The 21,702-nt window shown below is 44.5% G+C and overlaps 1 protein-coding gene and 2 long non-coding RNA genes across 6 annotated transcripts; 2 read left to right on the top strand and 1 right to left on the bottom strand.

Annotated features, from left to right (window-relative positions):
* Positions 1-1,727: 1,727 nt before the first annotated feature.
* Positions 1,728-4,726, top strand: LOC105980746. Its single transcript, XR_001174760.1, has 3 exons — positions 1,728-1,809; positions 3,436-3,476; positions 4,500-4,726. It is a non-coding gene; the product is annotated as an uncharacterized LOC105980746 (long non-coding RNA).
* A 7,111-nt stretch (positions 4,727-11,837) lies between these two features.
* On the bottom strand, positions 11,838-21,532 carry Colca2 (colorectal cancer associated 2). Of its 4 annotated transcripts, none has more exons than XM_013009589.1 (5): positions 21,457-21,532; positions 19,623-19,717; positions 15,675-15,726; positions 14,027-14,256; positions 11,838-12,395 (listed from the first exon to the last, which is right to left on the bottom strand). In XM_013009589.1, the coding sequence occupies exons 1-5, from the start codon at positions 21,461-21,463 to the stop codon at positions 12,027-12,029; spliced, it is 753 nt and encodes a 250-aa protein (XP_012865043.1). In that variant the 5' UTR covers positions 21,464-21,532; the 3' UTR covers positions 11,838-12,026. The 4 variants fall into 4 exon arrangements, with proteins under 4 accessions (XP_012865043.1, XP_012865045.1, XP_012865046.1 ...); XM_013009591.1 differs by having other exon boundaries at positions 14,027-14,172; XM_013009592.1 differs by lacking the exon at positions 21,457-21,532 and adding an exon at positions 16,640-16,686 and having other exon boundaries at positions 19,623-19,666.
* Positions 15,748-21,702, top strand: LOC105980698. Its single transcript, XR_001174756.1, has 3 exons — positions 15,748-15,830; positions 17,477-17,521; positions 21,377-21,702. It is a non-coding gene; the product is annotated as an uncharacterized LOC105980698 (long non-coding RNA).

Genomic DNA, 21,702 nt, shown 5'->3' with positions numbered 1-21,702 from the left:
GACTGTTAAGCAGCTTTGAAGTTTGAACACATTCTCTTCACATGAAGATGAGATCCTAAGAAGTCCTAGCACAGAGCTGGTGATTCTGGAGCAGGGCTGGGGTCTCATGGAGGAAGACGTGTTTCTGAGACTTTAGTTCTCTTTTTAATTCTGGAGCTGTGTTCCCAGGATGGCCAATAGTCCTGGTTAGCCAGTGACTAAGAGGATTCCTGGGATGTGAGACTTCAGCTACATCAAGATTGTTGGAAGCCAGGATCAGCCAGTCATCCTAAAGGTTCCCCAAGCTCTCTGCATTGAGGCTGAGGGTCAGATTTCAATCTGCTGGTCTTTGGCTGAATCAAAACCCAATGTCCCTGTCCCTAGCTGACTAGAATCCAGTACTATGCCCAACATCTTGCTTTCTTCCCTGTGGCTTGGTGTCATTCTCTATCTTAGCCTCAGCTGCCCCAAAAGAGTCACACAGCCCTGGATTTGGTTTGACAACTGTTCCCATTAGTATAGTAAATAATATTTATTGTACTCTTATAAGGCAGCATACAATGTGTGTATCATCTCCCACAGTATCTCTTAAAGTAAGTGTTACTAATGGATGAGAGAGAGAAGAGGAAGGGAGGAAGGAAGGGAGGGAGGGAAAGGTATTGAAGGAGTGAGAGAGGCCACATTACCTGCTCCCTGCTTCAATTACCCTTCCATCTGACCTCAGGCCCAGGATGGAGTGATTGAGCGTAAGCAGCTAGTGCCCCATTCATGCCACATATGGCTTGCACAGATAGCTTTGGGAGAGGGGAAACAGCCGAGTTTCATGGAGTGACATCATTATGTTACCAGTGACAAGTCACCTCACCTGTCTAAGCCTTGGTTTCTTCATCTATAAAATGGGCTAAAGCTAGAGTAGGGTCTCCTTTTTTCTTTCTGCTCTTTGGAATCACCCTTTGTGTGATTAAGACACTGGTTCTGACACCACTTTTTCTGATCAACTTGCTTTGTCCCCTTGAGTCTGGAAGTATCAAGAAGTACCAAAGGTGGTCTCTTGCTTGGAGCCAGGGATTAGAGAGCTGGACAAAGCCAGCTCAGGCTCCCCTCTGCCCCCCCCCCCCAGAGGCCAGCTGGATCTGACATAGACCACAGTAACAATCTCTCAACAGGGAAAGTACCTAGAATCTCTGTGATAGATTTTTATGCTTTTCAGTTACATCTCCCAGGAACAAGTTCTGGCTTGCTTTAATCATTTCTTTAATTGGCTTTCAAGTTATGGCACATGGATCTCTGATTTTCAAAACCCTCTAGCAATTATGCAAATGTTTTTTTTTTAATTTGAGGTGTAACTGACAGGTGGAATTAACACTCTGAAGCCAGCACTTTCTTGGAGTCCTACTGTGCAACTCATAATTAAGCAAGACCACTTCCCCATCCCCCCCCCAATAGAAGTTATTTGGATCTTTTCCATCTGGTGGTCCTTTTAGGCTATTGAATTGGGAGAAAATTCTAAGAAAGAGATTTCTTTTTCTGCTACTAAATCTGACATTTTGTTTCCTGTGTATGTTTAGTAGGTATGACTCAGGGAAGGTTGCAGGGATGTGAACAGATTAGTCCTAGACCAAAGAGTCTAGATGGTAGTCAACCCTGGCTGTCCCCCAAGGCCGCTTCCCTCCCTCCTTCCCTCCCTCCTTCCCTCCTCTCTCTTTCTCTGTCTCTGTCTCTCTCTCTTTCTCTTTCTCTCTGGGACACTGTTCCACCAGAGGAATGGAGTTTGATCATGTCACTGGGATGAAGATAAGGATTAAAAGCACAAGCTTCAGAGTTAAGCAGGTATGGATTCAAATCCTGACATTCTGTTCACTATCCTTGTGACCATGAGGACTTTTAATTACCGGAGACATGGTTACCTGTTAAAATGAATATAAAAGACTGCCTGTTTCATTTTGTTTTCAATGATGAAAAGCGTCAGAGCATCATGCTTAAGTCCTCTCTTGCCAAATGGTTAGTAGTGTTGTCAATGCACTTAGGAGTTCCCACCCACCAGCAACTAATAGGTCACGACACAGTCTTTGCTAGTGAGATCTGTGGGGACCCAAGAGAAGGATCAGACTTAATTTGGAAGAGACAAGATTTACGTATAAATAAAAAGTGATGAGTTAAATAGAACCAAGCAAAGTGTTTGACTAAAATGTTAAGTTGAATGACACAGGTGATCCAAAACAGGGAAATGCAGGGCAGAGAGCCCATTTTGAGAAGCGAGGAGGGGCCTAGCATTTGCTGAGCCTTTTGCTTTGTTCCAGGCTACACAGGACTGGAGCCACCAATTCTTACCATCACTCTGAAAGATGGATATATTTACCTCTTTTCTTCACAGAAGGGCAGGAAGGTTCAGAGGAATGAAACAGGTCATCCAAGGTCACATAGCTAGACTTGGCTGGAGTTTGCATTTGCAATGTACCATGGAGGGAAGTCCTGGGCTGACCTTGAAAGAAGGGCAGGGCTGAGGAACTGTGCCATACTGAGAAGACATGAGGAGTGTTGCTTAGGGTAAGAGAAGATCCCCTAGGGGCAGACCTCTGGCTTGTCATGACTGGCAGGCTCTGGACATCAGTGTCAGCCAGTCCTGGCAGGTGAAGCCCACAAAGGACTCTTCCTTGCCACAGCCCAGCAATGAAATCTGATCTGTGCCCAGCGACCCACAAGGTGCCAAGTATTTGCCTTCTTATCGGGCTGGGCACATTCCACGGCCAAGTAGCCACCTGGGTTACCTCTCTCAGGTAGACCCACATAAAGCTGTATGTGCATTTGCATTGCTGCTTATCCAGTGATTTTTTTTTGGTTGCATTTTTGAGAGTCTGGCTTGTCTACCAGGGGGCCAGAGTGAGTGTACCTAGGATTAGGACATATTGGGACAAGTCTAGGCTCTAGTTGAGTGAGGATCTGGATTTGAATCTTGCCCTACGTAGGCGTATGACATTTGGTAGGTCAATTCAGTGCATCAGGCCTAGGTCCTTTACCATAAAATTAGAACGATAAAAAATATCTATCCTTAGTTTTGTTTTGAATATTAACTATTATAAAGAGCCTGATCTACCTGATAAATACTTCAAAAAAAAAGCTGATTATTGTTTTTAAATGGTGTTAGCTACTTGGAGAATCTTGAGAGCTCTGAGCTTTGTCATAGGGCCTCAGTAGGAGGGGTGGGGCTGGGGAGTGGGCAGGGATGAGTAGAAGAGTCAGGTGATGCTGCCATGACATCTTGCTTGCTTTCACTTGGAAGCTTCAGCCGTCCGTCCTGACTGGCGTCTGGGAATATGAGCCGGGACTGAGTGGTGGAAATCCTGGGCTTCACCTCATGACTTGGAAAGACTTGTATGATTGTGATGAAACTTTATTCCTAAAAACATTTCTTTCTTTTTTTTTTTTTTTTGCTGGGCTAAATCTGGTCTTGTGAAGTTGGCTCCAGTGGATCTCTCAGCTGGGAACCACGACCAAAGGTGAGAATGTGGTTGTCCTATGCATGTTGCTCACCTAGTAGATCCAAGGCTGGTGAAAGGAGAATACAGAACCTGGGAGCTAGGTTTATACCCAGATTGCCACCCGTAAGGACCTGGCAGCTCCTTCCCACCCCCTTCTCACATCAGAAGAGCTACCCTTTATCCTTTACCTTTTAGCTCTTTTGGACATTATGATAAGCAAACAAATATCACTTAAGTGACTTCCCAAGGCCACGCTTCCAAGAGCCCCCAAACAAGGCACTGTGCTGTGATTAGACCCTGCCTGTTGACCCTCAGCCAGATCCCCCTGGAACTTTCTTAAAGAAGTTCTGGGCCAGCTGTCCTGTTTTGAGAGCCTGAGGTTTTCCTTTGGCTCCCCAATCACTGTGCTTTTCCCCAACTAAATCATTGTGCTCCGCCGGTACCAACTGAATATTTGCATAGTGTATCTCCAAGAACAATCTCAGGCCCAAACCTTCCACTTTATGAGAAGTTGGCTAACTGTACTCAGCACTGTTGGTCTGTTGCCAGCAAGAAGATGAAGCCGATAGACTCTTTCAGGGAGCTGTAAATATTCTTCAGCTGTTGCCAAAAAAAAAAAAAGGTCTAAAATGGACTGTACGGTGTTTCTACAGACTTGTTCAGGAGCTTGGATCTGGCTTTATGGAGAGTCCGTAGAGGACAGTCTAGATGGGCCCAGGGGGGTTGATTTTAAGCATTCCAGCCTAATATCAACATGTTTCTCAAAACCTTAGCTGACCACCTGCCAATTTTTGAAGGTCCTGCCAGGTGAACGTAGCACAGAGTTGGTTGGGGGTGAGAGTGAAGGGTAGGGTAGTTCTGCTCAGTGCTGGCCTCTTTTCTGATTGTCAGAAAGCAGTACAATTCTTGAGAGGTGGCAGATCTAGGGCTCAGACTGGAATTTTTTTTTCTTTGAAAATGTGGTGGAAACTTACAGGGGCTTGAAGAGATTCTGTGGCTTTTTAAGAGTCCTTCCTTCTCTTGGCTTTGTACATGTTACAGGAGCAGATGGAGGCTGACTGCTCTAAGCACCAGGGAGGAAGAGGAAGAAGAGGATGAAGCAGAGGAAAAGGGTTTTCATGGTGAACGATATTAGGCCAGGAACAGATTTCTTGATTTTCATCTAATCAGGATACATATGAGTCTGAGACCTCAGCTTAGTGTTAATTTATCCTTGCTCTAATATGGACAGTTGGGTACCATATGCCCACTCCTTGAGGACACTGGAGATAGAGACAGGTACTAATTGCATGGCTCAGTCTCTGAACTGGTTTGATTGGTAGTTTTGGATACTTGTGCCTCAGGTTGAAGTCCTAGTTTTGACTGCCACCCTCCCCGCCACCCAGGTCTCTTCCATTTTTCTGCATTGGCAGATCTAGTATTGATGGGGGTGCCTTGCTTCCAAGGTGGCACCTTGAAGCTGAATCCTCAGGAGAGGAGCACTGTGTTCTCACATGGTGTATCATTTAAAAATGGTTTAGCTATTCATCATGGAGCTGCTAACCACAGCCAACTTACAAAGACTTGTTTTAAAATATTCTTTTCATGGGATCTCACTTAATGTTTGCACGTTAACGAGGCAAGCACTTTTCTTACCCTTGGTTTGTAGAAAACCCGCATGGCTGAGTGACATTAGGGAGTCAACACATTAGCAAGTAGAACCCTTTTTTTCCCCAAACACTAAAGTTTACCTGAAACCAAATATGTTGGCATTTCAAGTACTACAACCACTGGACGTAACCTGGTTTCAGTTTAATCTTACTGATTTCCCAAGATACTTGGAGAGCCTTCACATAGTGTGATAAAGTCATTTTGCACCTGTGCATACTTACTAGCAAGAAGAGCAAGAATAGCAACCACTCATTAAATACTTTTACTTAGAGCTTATGGCGCTTGCATTCCATGCCTGAATTTTTACATCTTTTCTGATTTACTTTATAGAATTAAAGAATTTCACACAAAAGTAGAAGCTTTTGTCAACAGGGGCTAAAAGTGTCTTAATTACATTTCTATCTTGGAAGTAGGTAGAAATGTTTTGTGGGGGGTAGTAGCAACACAGTTAATGTCTCTCCAATGTGGAGCAGCCAGGAAGCTTCAGGCTCTTTCCAAGAATGTCCCTCACAAGGATCTTTCCATTTTTCTTCAGGATATTTAAAACAGTAATTCAGAGGCATCACGTGATACAGGGACATGCAGTATCCCCATTACAGCCCACAAGTTTTCCTCTAGCACTTTCCAGTTCAGCATTGTGTTGTCAGAGTGAATGGTGTGTGTGCTCATTCTGCTCGAGGACAGCCTACCTACCACAGGAGAAGTCTGTTCTAGAAGACTAGCAGAGCCCTGTGATGTGTTGGCCACATGGAGCTGAGGCAGGGCGTTTCCTCCCACTCTCACACCCGCTGCAGAATGGGCTTCATTTCTACAAGTTCCTCTTGCATCAGGTAGAGAGAGTGGACTACAACTCTCCAACTCCATTTTCACATGAAGAAAAACAGCCCAGACTTACAGCTCTAGAGCCAGACAGACCCGAGTTTGACCTCAACTTTCCCCCACTTATTTGCTCTGTGATGCTGGACAAGTGTCTTAATCTCTCAGGGCTGACACTGAGTGATCAAAGCATGCAAACCAATAGAATGAAACCCAGTCATTCGCCTCTACTAGGTGAAGAAGGGATAGGCAATGGGATTATACAGATTTGGGTTGGAATTCTGGTCCTCTATATCATTGGCTTGGGATTTGGCTCAACCTCCTCTCTGAATCTGTTTTCTCATTAAAATTAGAATAACAATGCCCACCCAGGGGCCAGATGACATAATAGTATGTCTATGTGATCTTGTGGAGGAATCTGGTATACAGCAGACATGATAGAACTGGGAGAGGCAGGAATTAGCAGAGGCTAGTGGTCAAAATCAGTGAAAATAAGATTTTCCCCCAAAGCAGAAGGAAAGTCCAAAATTCAGTTAAGTAGAGAAGTCTTTTCTCTGACTTCTTGAGACTTTTCCTTTCTTGGGAATTTTCTCAGATTTCTGTGCTATGTGTGACTGATGATGTTTTCTTTTTCTGTTTGTAGTTCTTGTTGTTGTTATTTGCCAGATCTAGGGCTTGAACTTTTGCTCAGATTTTTTTCTATCTCAGCTGGCACTCTACCACTTGAGCCAGGTCCCCAGCCCTCTTTGCTTCTGGATAGTGTCTTGTGCTTTTTGCCTGGGGCTGGCCTTAGACTTCTATCCTCTCCCATGTTGCCGGAAATACAGACTTGACAATATTTTTATCTTTCCAAGAAAGGATGAGCTCTTGCCTCAGAGTCTTGGAGAATTTGAAAGGTCTTGGATGTTGTAGGATGTGGTATCTTTGGGATGACATTTTGTGTGACATTATTGTTGACAGTCAGTGCAAGAAAATAGGATTCTACAACTCGTCCACAGGATGAAACCAGTTTTCAAGGGGCAGACAGAATGACTGGGTTTCATTCTATTGGTTTGCATGCTTTGATCACTCAATGTCAGCCCTGAGAGATTAAGACACTTGTCTAGCATCACAGAGCAAATAAATGGGGAAACTTGAGGTCAGACTCGGGTCTGTCTGGCTCTAGAGCTGTAAGTCTGGGCTGTTTTTCTTTATGTGGAAATGGAGTTGGAGAGTTGTAGTCCACTCTCTCTACCTGATGCAAGAGGAACTTGTAGAAATGAAGCCAATTCTGCAGTGGGAGTAGGAGGAAACACCCGGTCTCAGCTCCATGCTGCTAACCACATCACAGGGCTCTGCTAGTCTTCCACAGATGGATTCCTCCAGTTAATCATTGAGCTCCCACTCCCCAGCCAAGAAGAGGTTGATGGGCCAGGCTGAGAATTTCTATAAATGAATGCTGACCAAGCAGTAGCTCTTACTCTAGCCATTCACTTAAAGGGGAGACACAGGCTTGAAGAGGAGCAGCCATGGCCATTGGAGCTTTGATCCTTCCATTTGCTTCCTTGTACAAAGTGGAGAGAAGACAGAAGCCTTTGCAATTTAGCTGCCAGTGAATGCTGAAAACTCTCTAAAGAGAAATTTCAAGGAGTCAGCCATGATTCTCCATCTGTCTTTGTTTAGTTCTGCCTGCTAAACCATGAATAGTTGGGGTCCCCATGTGGACAGTGGGATCTGGCCTTCAAGTCACTCCCAGGAGTAGAGTGAGAAAGAGAATCAGGTGTGGTTAGGAGCTCCAAAGCTTTAGCTGACACACTCATTTGTAGAGACCTTCCAGTACTGCAGCTCCTCTGGTTCTAGATGTCTGTACAGGCTTAGGTGGATGTTCTGGCTATATTTTTTTCCATTTTGAACAGTGTGGTGTCCAAAAGGTGAGGTGTGGGGACTGGAGCCATCTTCTCCTTGCAGGGCCATCTTCCCTGTCCTTCCCCACTTATGATGATTTGGGCACACTAGTCCTTCAAAGACTACAGAATGAGCAACAGGCTACGACCACAGGAAGAAACAAGTGTATGACTTATTCAGACCAGAAAAGCACAGAAAAATGGAGACACTAAATTCCACAGAGAGTAAGTGCACTTTTCTACCTGACCAGTGAAAAGGGACAATGGTAACAGGAAGAATGTCCCAGAACAGTATGGTGGGTAGGGTTATTAACAACCTTATCTGTATGTTCCCAGCTGCTGGACATTCCAATACAACATGGAGCAAGCAAAGGGAGAGACAGCCAGAATATAGGAAGTTTAAAAAGCTGTCAAATCTTTTACCCTCCATGCCAGAGTTCTCTTATAATAACAGATAATAAGAGTTCTCTTTATAATAATAACAACACACAGGGACTGAGATGTTTCTACCATTGGTTGGGGCTTGTGCCTTTTATGCCTCTTTAAAAATATCTTTCAACAACCTTATATGTTTTGAAGGATCACCAAAACTTGTGTTTTGTGTTTGTCCCTTAAAGTGACTTCAAAAATTCAGAAGGTACCTCATCTATTCCTTTGCCTTCAGAAACCATCTGTTTTTGTTATTGGGCTGAGACCCACAAAGGAGCAGTGATAACTTTATGTTCGGCAAACAACACTGGACTAGAAAGGCCAACTATCTTTCCTATGAAAAGGTTGTCTCTTCCTTGGTGGGTCACCTTGCCGCTCAACTCAATGTTGTCATCTGTGAAATGAGGTTTGTTTTCAACACTGTGAATCAAGATCTTCAGCAAAGGTTTTAGTTTTCTTAAAATAGAAAGTCTTGCTGCATAGAAACACATATACACTTCCAGCAAATAAAAGCATGTATAAAAATATTGAAAATGGCCAGGCAATCATGGGCTCAAAGCCTTCATCATAGCTACTCAGGAGGCTGAGATCTGAGGATCACTGTTTGAAACCATCTGGGGCAGAAAAGTCTGTGAGATTCTTATCTCCAATTAACTACCAAAAAATGGTCGTCATTGTGTTATTCAGCCATGGTTGAGGAACATTGAACAAGGTAATCTTTAGGTTCCTTTCAGGGAAATTTATCTAAGCCCTTCTTGTAACTACTGACATGTTCAATGGGTGAGGGTAAGACTTTTTTTTTAAGTTTATTACTCGCTTTGTAATAATTTTCTTGTACTTGTCTAAAGTCACTCCTTCTCTGAGTGACCTGAACTCCAACCCGTTTCACTTGCAACCATCTTCCTCCTCTAGCTGAGTGCTGGAGTTGCTGCTTCTCAGCTGATGACTTTGCCCATGACTGTGACCTTTGCCATAAGCCACTGTCACACACTGTCAATAGAGTGGATGAACTGGAGAGGCGATATGACTTACTGATTGAAATTTTAAAGATCACCTCCTCTTTTTGACCTTTGGCTTTGCATTTTGGAGGCACGCAGTCAGTTTGCTTATGGTAAACACATACTATCTGGTTTTATTAATTTCTCTGATGGTTTTGAATAACAAGCTTATTCATGTATTTAAACTTCTGGTTGTAATTGTATTACATGCCTCTGCTGGGAAGACTCAACTATAGAGATGCAGATAACGTTTAAGGCAAAAGATCAAGTCCAAAATGATGATTCTTCTAGGTAGAATGAATGGAAAGTTTACGAGGGCTACTGGAAGTTCAGACATCAGATAACCTGAGCTGGAGAACTCACCTGATTTACAGGTTGTGTGACTTCAGGCAAGTTATTTTATCTTTCTAAGTTCCACTTCCATCATTTATAAAAAATGAGCAGTTAAAGAATGGCATCCAGGAAAGTTGTATTTGGTGCCAACCAATGAAGGCCTTGGTTTCTTTGCTCACATCTCTTGGACACAGACAGCTGTTGGCTTAGAGTGGAGAATACCTTTGGCTTTTGGAGGGGTCTGGTTTGAGTGAGTAGATACCTGTGGATAACAGGCCAATTTCAAATGAGTTTCAAGGCATTAAAAACAACTAGTTCCATTGGCATCTCAGAAAAGCCACGATTGTTTTATTTCCCTGGCACAACTATTTCACAAGGTGTGCTGCAACTTGTCCCATTTGCCCAAGCCTCGGTTAAGTCCCCAGGAAGAGGACAATGACATGGTGTCATTTGGAAAGGATAGCTGTCTCCTGACAGGAAGAAGCCCATTGGAAGAGGAGGTTGGTCAGCTTGTACCTCTATCTCGTTCGCCACTCCATAGGACTTCTGCAGTTCCGCTGCCTGGGATCTTGGTGTCTTGTAGATTAGCTTTGCTCTTTCTGGGAGCACTGGCTTAGTTGGGATGAGAACACACCTGTGTGTGGTGTTTGATGATTCTGTGGGCTTTTGAGCAGTCTTCCCCAAAGGGTGGCACCAACATTCCACCACTACAGAATAAAGAGCAGGGCTGTGGGTTCCTTCAGACCCAAAGCTGGGGACTTACTGGCTGAGTGATTCTGGGCAAGGTGACTTAACTTCTCTGAGTATTATACTCTTTATATTGCCATCCGTGCTGTTCTTAGATGGGGTGATGTATGAGAAAACCTGTGGGCAATTCTGGCACCTAGGAAGGTTCAGAAAATGGTACCTCTGGTGCCAGTATTGTTGCCATGGTATTGAAGGGTAGAACCTGGGAAATCTTCCACTTTAGGAATTAATTCTTGGGTTTCTTTGTTTTTTAGCAAGCAAGACTTAAGAAATGAATGTGAGACAGGAAGCTAGATAGCTTAAATAACACCTTTTGACCTTGAAAGATGGTGGACTTCTAATTAATGATTAGTTAGATTAGGAAGACTCTGAAACTCAGTCATTAACAGTATAGTAAATCCTAGCAATCAATTTGTAAACACCAGGGACACATCTTTGAAGACTGAAGGCAGAAATCTAGAAATAGAAGATAAATACAAATTATAGCTGTGGGTGATTTCAATGATATGGGAGCTGTCAAGAGAAAAGTTGGGATTTGCCCAGCAAGTTTCCAAAACAATACTCTGGAAATGAAAAAGAATTTTATACAGGCTATTTTTGCTGTATGTCAGATATGCTGTATCCTTTTGTTGTTGTTGGTCATGGGGCTTGAACTTAGGGTCTTGGGTGCTTTCCATGAGCTCTTTTGCTCAAGGCTAGCACTCTACCACTTTGAGCCACAGTACCACTACAGTTTTTGAGTTGACTGTTGCAGATAATAGTCTCATGGACTTTCCTGCCCAGCCTGCATTTGAACCATAATCCTTGGATCTCAGCCTCCTGAGTAGTTAGGATTACAGGTGTGAGCCAGGTGTGAGCAGGGTATGCTTTTTGGGCCATTGGTTAATGTTAAACATGAGGAACTAATAATTAAGCCATGTCTTTTAAGATGTACTTTCTCATTTTGAGGCAAGGCAGTTTTTTTTCCTCCTTTTCCACTAGCACAGTTAGGTCTATCTTCCATCCTAAGGTAGCCAAAGCATCTCATCCTATTGACATAATTTTCTTTTGAACTCAGGGCCTCTTGCTTTCTAGTTAGATGCTCTATCACAAGCCCCTGACTTTTTTGCTCTACTTATTTTTCAAATAGGGTTTTACATTTTCCCCCAACAGTCCTGGAACATAATCTTCTTGTTCACACTTCCTGCATAGCTAGGATGATTGGCACTCACACCTTCAGACTCAGCTTATTGATTTAGATGAGGTCTCGATAACTTGGGCTTGAACTTTGAACCTTCAAATCACTGCCTCCCAAGAAGCTAGGGTTACAGGTGTGAGCCATCTCACCTTGGTAAAAAAATTTTAAATTCACGAACAAGTAAGATAAAGCCACTCAAGTGTATGTAGTTACTGATTTTCTGGCTCATTGATAATATTCAAATCAAATAGACATTATGATTGGAAATGAATAGAAAACAGCCCAGCATATAGTACACAAACTTATTTATTAGTGTCAAAAAGAGAACTTGTTTATAACACAGGAAAGTAAAAAAATTAGAAGTGCTCTACAAAAATTTTAACTGTGCATGTATAAGAGAAGAGTGGCACTATGACCAGGTTTGAAGACTTCACGTGAACGCCTATGTTAGTGTCAGGAAATTGAAGAAGAGTGACATGTGGTAGAAAAATAGATATGCCCATACCACGCTCCTAATTCATACATGTAGCTTGTATTAACTATAGCAGATGTCACAGTTTGCTTCCCTCCTATAGAAATCGCTGGTGGTGGCCACGGAGGGGGCAAAGTCCGCACAGTCTGGGCTTGGGTAGAAGTACTCAGATGTTCTGAGGATGTCCATGTGCTCTGTCTCACAGGAGGCGCAGTAGCAGACCGAGGTGGTAGCTGCAGGGAAGCAGTTGTACTGGGTGTGTGAGGACAAATGGTGGTAGGAGCAGTTGTCTGGAGGGAAGCCAGGGTTTAGGGTGTCCAGAGATGGGGGAGAGTTGTAACTCTCAGGAGCATATGAAGGCAGCTGGGCTGGTGAGTAACTGTAGTCAAAGGAGCCAGAGAGACTGGAGGAATCTGAAGGTGATCCTGGGGTCTAGACACATGAAAAACAACAACAACAAGGAACAAAGAACTTGAAAATGTAGACAGGATCAAATGAACGGAACAGTGCGGATTTATTAACGCAGAGTAAGAAAATGAGGGGGTCACAAACCAAAACAGCCAACCCAAAGTCCACAGAAGTAATTGTATTTGCTGACTCCATGATTTCACGACACCACATTTTATATTTACCTATTTCCTTCCCAACAATTAATTGTCTTGCTTCACTGGCTTCCTTTGTTATCACCATGCTTTGGAGGATGTTTTGTTCTTAAACCACAAGGTCCCATTGTGTGTCTGGTCACCTGCGCACGGAGTCCTGCTGTGTGCAGCAATATAAGCTGCAGGTGGCCCTTTGGATGTGTCTTTATACCTTTGGCATAGAGAACCAAGTAGACAGGAGAATCTGGATCTCCCTAGAGCCGAACTTCTGGGACATTCCAGCAAGAGAAGCCACCTTCCCTGTCATTAAAATCTTACCCCCTGAGGGGAAAAGTTCCAACTACCTTCTCTTAAGTAAGTCTCTAGTCGTTAGTGAGAAAGCCTGACTTGGAAGCTAGAAGAGAACTGGGCTGTTGGAACCCTGTATTTGCCTCATGGCAATATACCTATGCTGAGTGTTAATTGCTGTCCCCTCTAAAATCCAGTTTGCTGCTTATATAGACTTTTTGAGAAACCAAGAGGAAAAAGTATTCACATGTCTTCCTTTTATTTTTAAACTTAACATTTACGAGTTTTAGAAAAGCATAAACCTCCAATAGACATCTAGAAAAACTAGAAACGGCTCATGTAAACCTTATTCTTTCTTTCTTTCTCTTTCTTTCCTTTCCTTCCTTCCTTCCTTCCTTCCTTCCTTCCTTCCTTCCTTCTTTCTTCCTTTCTTTTTTTTCTTTCTTTCTATTTTTGTGCTGGGACTGGGGCTTGAATTCAGGGCGTGGGCACTGTCTCTTAACTTTTCACCCCTTCAAAGCTGGCGTTCTAATTCTTGAGCCATAGTTCCATGTGTGGCTTCTTGCTGGTTAACTGGAGGTAAGAGTCTCATGGGCTTTCTTGCCCAGACTGGCTTTCAACCTCAGTCTTCAGAACTCAGTAGCTAAGATTACAGGTGTGAGCCACTAGTCTAGCCTAATTTACTCATTTTAAAGGGAAATATATTTTTGAACACTTGAGATTCATAAAAAGGGAGACAAGTCAAATTCTTTCAAATGAATGGTTCATTTTATGAACCATCTTAGACCCAAATGAGTTCTTATGTGCATAAGAAGATCAAAACAATCAGTTAGTAGAGCTGATTGAGTAACCAAACCAAACCAAACCAACCCCCACTCACAGAATGAAGTTTGAAAAAACAAACCTTAATTCTATTTCAAAGAACTCAAAACCCACCTACAAATTAGCCAATGTCTTTGCCTTACAATTCAAGAAACAGCAGGGGAGCTGTGGCCACACATCATCTCACCTGAGAAATTATAATTGTGTTATGCCCTGTGATGTGTCCACACGTGGAATCCTTGTCGAGAAAATTTATGTGCTTTCTCACAAGATGAGGCAAACTCTCTTACAAATTATTACTACCCAGGAGTTAGCAACCATTCGCTTATATGAAGAATGAAGATACATTACCAGGCTCTGATTAAAACAGAAAGGGGTCGCTTGGAAGCCCTCTGGAAAATAGTAGGGAGTGCTTGGTGTGGAGTTGAACAAAGGATCTGGGGATGTTTCCGTCTGCAGATAGGAATCAAAGATCTGGTCCAAGCAGCTTGGATTTTCTTCACAAGAAACACAAGTGGAAAATTCACGGGGTTGAAAATAATTGTTTGTGGAAGACATTGGCTCAGGCTCAAAATACAATCCTAAAGGAGGAAGGGAAAAGAAATGTACTTCTAAATGACCCCATGGATTTGAATAGAGGTATCATCTGTATTCTGAATAATTGCTCTATCAAGGGGAGAAAAGCACTTGAGAAATTCCACTAAAGTAAACAGGCAGACAATTTGTACTTTTTAGTTGTTTTAGTTAAACCAAGCACCAGCGAAATGAATCTGGTAAATACTGTGGCAGGGAATATAATATAAAACAATATGACCAGGGAAAGAAAATAAAGCCTGGTGGTCCAACCTGTGTCCGAGTGTCACAGTGGAGATATGATTCAAGCCTCCATGGTCTTGGGTTCAAAAGCCATCGACACCCAGCCCCCATATCTGGTTCAAGTAAGCCTCTCCGCAGTGACTGTGACTAAGAGATCCGGGTGAGGCTCTGAGAAAATTTCTGACACTGTGGGAAAATACTCTTTGTGATTTACGACTATTGCTTTCCTAAACTTCACACCCCCCCAACTGAATCTTGAAGAGAGGGTTTTGAGAAGTGGTATCGATGGCAATAGAAAGAATAAGAAATGGAAACCAGCATTACATGTTTAAAGTCATAAAAAGCCAACATGTTTTCTTAATGCATATATTAAAATGGTAATGCAGTGAACAAACTTGGTAAACACCACACAAGACTTAGTTGCTGTTTTTTTAAAAATCATTCCTTTTTCACTCCAGTCTTGATAGAACTGGTGTGTGATAAATATCCCTAAATGCTCCAAGAAGAGACATTGAAGAGGATACTCACTAATGGAGCCACAGGACAAGAAATTGTTTTTTTGCAGTCTTAAGTTCCTTTACGGCTATGTGAAAGAGATGTATTTGTGGCAGCTAACATCAGTGCAAGCTTCCTTATGTATGACCTCCTTAAACTCTTAACTGCTGAGTGGCATAGTCAGGAGTGCTTATGTAATAGTTATTCGTATTGGGCTGGGAAAACTTACACTTGTCTGAACTGCTTTCTGGGAAGAGAGAAAAGAAGGGAAGGGAAGCCCCTGTCGGCTAGACGCTAAATGAACAGGAGCAAAGGCATTATTTGAGAGCTTCAGGATGTTCTGTATTTCATCTAATAGTACACTAAAAAAAAAAAAGATAAGACTCTAAAGAGTTCTGATACTAAAGTCAAGTTGAGTTACTTAGTGATGAGGAATGGAATGAAGGTAAAGAACTAGGTTTGGAGGCAGAGCAAACAGCAGAGAGAGGACAGTTCAGAAATGAGGACAGAATGTAGCACTGGCTTTCTGGCTAGCTTGCTTTTTCATCTCCTGATTGGTTGGATTCCAATTAAATGGTGGTGCCTATCTGAATCAAGCTCTGAAAAGCTTTCCAGGTGGACTTTTTGAAGGAGGTTTTTTTTTTTGTTGTTGTTGTTTTGAGGGAGTTGTGATGCTCGCTGGACTGACCTGAGGTTGGCACATCTGGGTCTGAAATGTGCACATTGCTGGGTCCGGGCAGCTGTCAAAGCAAGAATATGACCATGAAGCAAAAAGAAGAATAGAAGTTCTATGCCGGGAAAGCTAGAACATTTTGATGGGAGCTGTGTTTCCTTCTGAGATAAGGTAAGCCAGATTCTTTCCTGTAAAAAAACAAACAGTTGCTTCTTAAATGCAACTAATGTATTTTACTTAGATTTGATTCTTTTAGGTTTGTCTGATTTTTTTTTTGCTAGTATCAGATTCCCCAGTTAAATTTTATGTCATTCATTTTGCTAAAGATCAATGTAAATAATTTTCATGTTATAGAAATGCAAGGGTTTGTGACACCTGAGCCAACATTCTTTCTAGTAAATAATTTTATTTACAATTAATAAGGACCAACATTTTTCTAATTCAAATAGGACTTAGTCAATAATTTTCACAATTTTTCAAATCCCAACTGGTTTCTTAGTCTTACAAATTTGTTTCCCCCCTAAAGCAAACATTTCCTAATGCTGTTAAACCTGATAACCTAAAAATATGCACGTGTCCTTGCTACTTATGAACTACTAAAATAGAAAAGAGTTTTGAGTTATAATCACCAATCCAGAGCCTAGCAGCATTCTAGTTTAAAGTCAGGAAATATTTCAACTCTGCATGTGTGTGTGTGTGTGTGTGTGTGTGTGTGTGTGTTTACTTTCTATAAAGTTTCTTTTGTTACTGTATTTAAATATTAAAGTTTATGAGACTGCTCCTTTTAACTATTTAAAGTAAAACAACCTACACTTTCCAGTTGATTGGATAATTATACTACTCTAATAATTTAGGACTTTTTTTTTTTTTAGATTTCAAGTGACAACTTTAAAGTTTAAAGGGACCAGCATTGCTCTGGGATTCCAGGCTGGGAAGGCCAGCTTACCACACCTCTCTCTTGGGTCCCAGGGGATACTCACTCCTGTTCCCTGACCGCTGGGCGCTGGGAGCAAGGCAGAATCAGCCACTGGTGAAACAGGAGGTGGTGTTAATTTTGAAAATGATCCATGCGGCAATGTCATGAACCAGGAAGCTGGAATCCTTTACCAGGTCCTTATGCAAATATTTGGTTTTTGAGCTCAAGGACTTGGAAGGAGTGGGTTTTAAAAAACCTGCTTCATAGTAGAGCATTCTCTTTAACTCCATGCTTCCCCTGGATTGGCTGATTTGTTTGCTTCCCTGTTACCTTCCCCAGGTATGTTAACAATATCCTCCCTGATATTATCTTTCCAGTCATGGGTCCAGTTTCTCCTTTGCTCCAAAAATACAAAGAAAGTCACCTCTCTCTTAGATTTCAAACAGCACAAAATCCACAATCAACCACTTGTGAAAACACATCATGGCTGGTTTAACACACACACACACACACACACACACACACACACACACACAGCTAATGGTTTAAGAAAGAAAAGAAAAAGTAAATCTTTTGATAAGTACTAACTGATGTTTTCCTTTGCCCAAAAGACAAAAGTAGTGTGTGTGTGTGTGTGTGTGTGTGTGTGTGTGTGTAAGTTGATGTGTCTGAGGTGTTTTTTGTTGTTGTTTTTTTTAAAATCTTCCATTTGGTCTTACATAGTTTCTCCTGGTATAGCTTGAGACCTGGGGTTTTTGTCTCAGTCTAGAAATTCCATACATGACTGCCTTTTCAAAATTGTAATTTGTGGATACTACTCAGACTTTATAACTAATTAAGATAAATTCTTGCCTGCTTTGCAATATTTGATACAATTAATTCTAACCTTAATGTTTCCCAGAGTTATCCTTCAACCACTGAACACATAGGAGAAAAGTCCTGTCAGGTATGTGCCATCCTTGCCTACTGGGTACACTTTTTTGTAGTAATCCTCGTATTACAATCCTATATCCTTCCAATGATTACTAGTGAAAGATCTTACATCTCCCTCTTCAACTGAAATTGTGTTGCTGAGGGCACAGGCTGAGAGAATCTTCCAGGAAGCAAAAGTAGAATGTGTTTCTGCCAGGCACTGGTTCAGAAGTCCTGATTCATTTTTTTTCCCTGAGTGATATTTAGAAAAAGATAAGACAGACTCCAGGGAACAGAAACTAGTGAGATACACAAGTGAAGTACTTTCCTTTGCTTCAGCTCCTGAAGCTTGTGAAGGAGTCAACAGCAGGCAAACTAATCAGTAAAGACCTACTAGCCACAGAATTACTTTGCTTGAGAGAGAAAGTCTTCAGGTCCAGGTAAAGCAGAACTCTACCAACACCAAAGCTCTTTCACGAAAGACTGTGTGTTATGAACATCTTGATTGGATGATAAGGTGTGGGTTCCAATAGCATTCTCCAGTTCCCTCAAGACTAGTTTGATTATTTGTAACCTAGTAACCTCAACTCACTTCCTAACTGAAGGGATTGAGATGGCCCGGCTGAGCTCCTGCTTGGTATGGCTGGATCCATAGAAAGATCAGCTTAGAGGCAACAGATGGAAAAGTCTTCTATACTAAGAATAAAATGACTTTGGGTCTACCTCTGACTTTACCATTAGCAACTGTGAGGCTTTGAACATCAGCTGTAATAGAGGAATACAGACTCCTGATCTACTTACCTCCTCTGATTACTGTAACTAAATGAAATAGTGAGCATGCTAAGTGCTTTAAAAGAAGCATCATTGGAAGCCCTTTACAGATGTAAGAAAGTTTTGCTGGGACTTGAAATTGTGCAGATGGAGATATTCACTTCTCCAGCTGTATATAAACAGGTGTGAGCAAACTCATACTTAACTGTAAACTCAGGACAAAAGCTTTGATGAACATTACTGAAGAGCTGGCTTTCAATCCTTGCTTGGAAACTTTGTTTTACATTATCTTCCCCAAAAGTTAACATTTATTGAGCCCTCACAGAGTGGAAAATACTCTTCCAAGTGCTTTCTCTGCAACAGCTCATTTAGTTCTTACAAAACTTTATGACCCCCAAATTAAAGATGAGGGGAGCCATACAAGAGAGGTGGAGGAAGCCGTATGGAGGAGATGAGATCTAAACCCAGTTCATCTGGCTCCGGAACCTACTCACCACCCCTACGTAACTTGCCTCCTCCCATTTCATGAGTCATACATCAAACACAAATAGCACCATACAGAAAAACTGTTCTGTGGCTGATGCTCACAGGCTGGAGAAGGACCAAAGGTAACAGGCAATGTGAGCAACCCACACTGACCCACAGAAATTGTATCATCTATTGAGGGCTTTCAGGAATGAGTTTCCTTTCCTTGAGAATGACCTCACCTAGTTTATTTGGTTCTGCTGCTGCCCTGAACACTTCTGATAGTACTTTACCTGCTTTACCAAGCTCTACCAAGTGTCAGAGTGATTTACAACTTCCCAGATCAATTTTGGAATAACCGGGGCTTACCTGAGGATTCACTCTAGCTTTAAGGCAGTGGTTCTGTGTAATAGTCCAAGGAAGGGGGGATTTTGATGACTGGTGATTTTCAGACAAATGACCTCAGAAGCTAAGTTTCAAAAGGAGGAGGGAGAGGAAGATGTCTCACAGATTCTCTAAACCCAAATGAAGTAAATTTCTGGAAGAGGTTTTTCTGAGCATGTGAAGATTCTATGTGCATTGTCTTCCTAACACAATAGCAATCCAATCACCTGATGGCTGGCTCTCTTTGCACTGTACCAACAAGATTGTTATTCTCAACTTTGATCAGTGAGTGACGGCCTTCCCCCAAATCCTGAACCCTATAACACCTCCCACCCCCACCCCAACCATCTGTGCTTTGTGGTTGCCTGTGGTGAATTGGGATGAAGGTGGGCTGGGAAGCTGTAAGACCAGCTGGGAAAGGCCAGGTCCCCCGGGGTGGCCCCGACACTACCCCACACCCAGGACTGGACGAGGCCTACCATGGGCTGGCTGGCAAGTGAGGGGCGAATGCTTACGGTTCCCCCCGAGGCTGCCTGGTGTGCCCTTCTTTGCTGCAACAGCTCCTTCACAGTGATCTTCACCCGGACACCTTGATACACCTTTGGTTTTTCTGGGGGAGAGGCAACTGAATCAGTGGTCAAGTCCAAGAGTTGGGGTGTCAGGAGTGAGGGCCCCTTTTATAGGCTACGGTACCCAATTTTTTGGAGCGGGCTGTGGGGCAGTGGCAGCTAAGAGATGGATGTGCATTTTCAAGATCCCCAATGGGAGCAGAACGTATCTGTGGGACTATTCGGTGGGAGCTGGCGCTGGGGCAAACATCCCCCCAAAATGAGCAGAGGAGCCCACCTCTGTGACTAAGTCAGGGGAGACTGGGGTTTGAGGCCCAGCCTGCTGAACGGGAAGAGAGCATTACGGAGTGGGGCAGGGGGACTCTGTCATTCATGCCCCACTGTGGTGGTTCTACTGGTGGGAAGCCTGCGGGCCCTCCCTTGGGCTGCAGGCCAGGCATGGCTGGAGGCTGCGGCCTCAACATGCCCTCGGCCTGCAAGCCAGCCGTGGGACGCGCGGCTGGGCTTGGCCAGTCTGTCCCGGGCAGGTGAGGGACCAAGCGCAAGGAGCTCTCAGTGGTCCCTTTCATCCGTCCACCGTCTCTCCCCACCCCTCTCCGCGGTGCACGGTGCACTGGGAGGCTCCAGGGCGAGTCTGTGCAGCCCGAGCTCCGCAGGGTGGGGGAAAACCGGCTTCCCAGGACCGCGCAGCCGCTGGGAGGCCGCCCTCCGGAAGGGGCCGCCCCCGAGCCGGCGGGGCCGGGCTGCGGCGCCCCGGGGAGGGAAGCAGAATGGCGGGGCGCGCGCTGCAGGGGTCCTCGGGGGAGGGACCGTGTGTGTGCGCGGTCCCCCCCCCCGGTCACCCCCACCCACCCCCGAAGAGCCACAGTGAGTAGATCAGGGCGAGTTAGGCCAGGCGAGGCCAGACGAGCTTTGTGGGCCCAGCGGGGTGGGCTGCGAGCGGCCCCCCCCCCCCCCGAGCAGCTCCGGCCTTGATCTTGGCCCTGCAGCCCGGGGAGGGGCCAGGCGCCGGGGCACCGACGGACTGTCGGTCGGGGAGGTTGGTCACAGCACCAGGGTTGACAGCGCCTCCCCTGGTCGTGGCAGGGGCCACAGCAGGACAGCAGGGAGGCACCCCCCCCCCCCCACACACAACCAGGCCAGATCTGGGGAGCTGAGGGTCTCCCCAAGAGAGGGGTCTGCGCTCTTCTTCGCCCAGGGCTGGGGAATCCTAGGCCCAGGTGCGCAGGGCCCCGGCGCTGCGCCTTCTCCTCGTTTCCAGTCGCCTTTTCCACCCCCCCCCCCCGACCGCCACCCTCCCTCCCTCCGCTCCGAGCTCCAGGCTCCGAACGGGGTCCAAAGGCAGGGCACGCGCCCTGGGGTCCGCACGGGGACGGGCCACCGCCGTGCGCGGCCCGACGCGCGCTGCTCCGGTCCCCGGCTCTGCGTGAACCTCTAGCTCCCCCGCGCCGCCGTTTCAGGGCGCGCGGAAGCTCGTTCCCCGCGAAACCGCACGACAGGACCATGGCAAGGTGGGAGGGCAGGCAGGGGCCTTGGGGTACACGATGTCCGGTGGCCTTGGGCCTCTGGCCCCTCCAGGGACCAAGCATCCAGCTCAATCAGCCACGGTTGTTGCCTCGGTTGGAGACCCAGAGAACCCAGCCCGGCTCTTACTGGCTTGCCCTGATTTTTTTTTTAAATCATTTTTCTGTTGTGTGCAGGAAAAGCTATGGAAATAACACCCGGATCCAAACGCCCCTGGCCCGCCTGACCCGACCCCTCGGAGAAGCAGCTGAGTTACCCGACATCCTGGTCTGCAGGAGATGGCTCAGAGACTGGTTTCAGCAGCTGCAGGAACTCAGCACCTAGGAGGGTTCCTGTGGAGGGAAGAGAGGCAGAGATGCGACATTTTTAAAGTTTCACAAAACATCCAGCTGCACCCAAGTCCCTGGAGCAGGAGACACACAGAATTAATGTTTTATACCTTCGGGTATAGGTTTGAGTTTTTTTCCCCTCATGCCAAGTATTTAAAACCTCTAGAAACCCA

Source organism: Dipodomys ordii, unplaced genomic scaffold, assembly GCF_000151885.1.
Source record: "Dipodomys ordii isolate 6190 unplaced genomic scaffold, Dord_2.0 Scaffold10, whole genome shotgun sequence".
Classification (NCBI taxonomy): domain Eukaryota; kingdom Metazoa; phylum Chordata; class Mammalia; order Rodentia; family Heteromyidae; genus Dipodomys; species Dipodomys ordii.
Note: the sequence above shows the minus strand (reverse complement) of the source record. Positions and strands in the feature narration are given on the sequence as shown.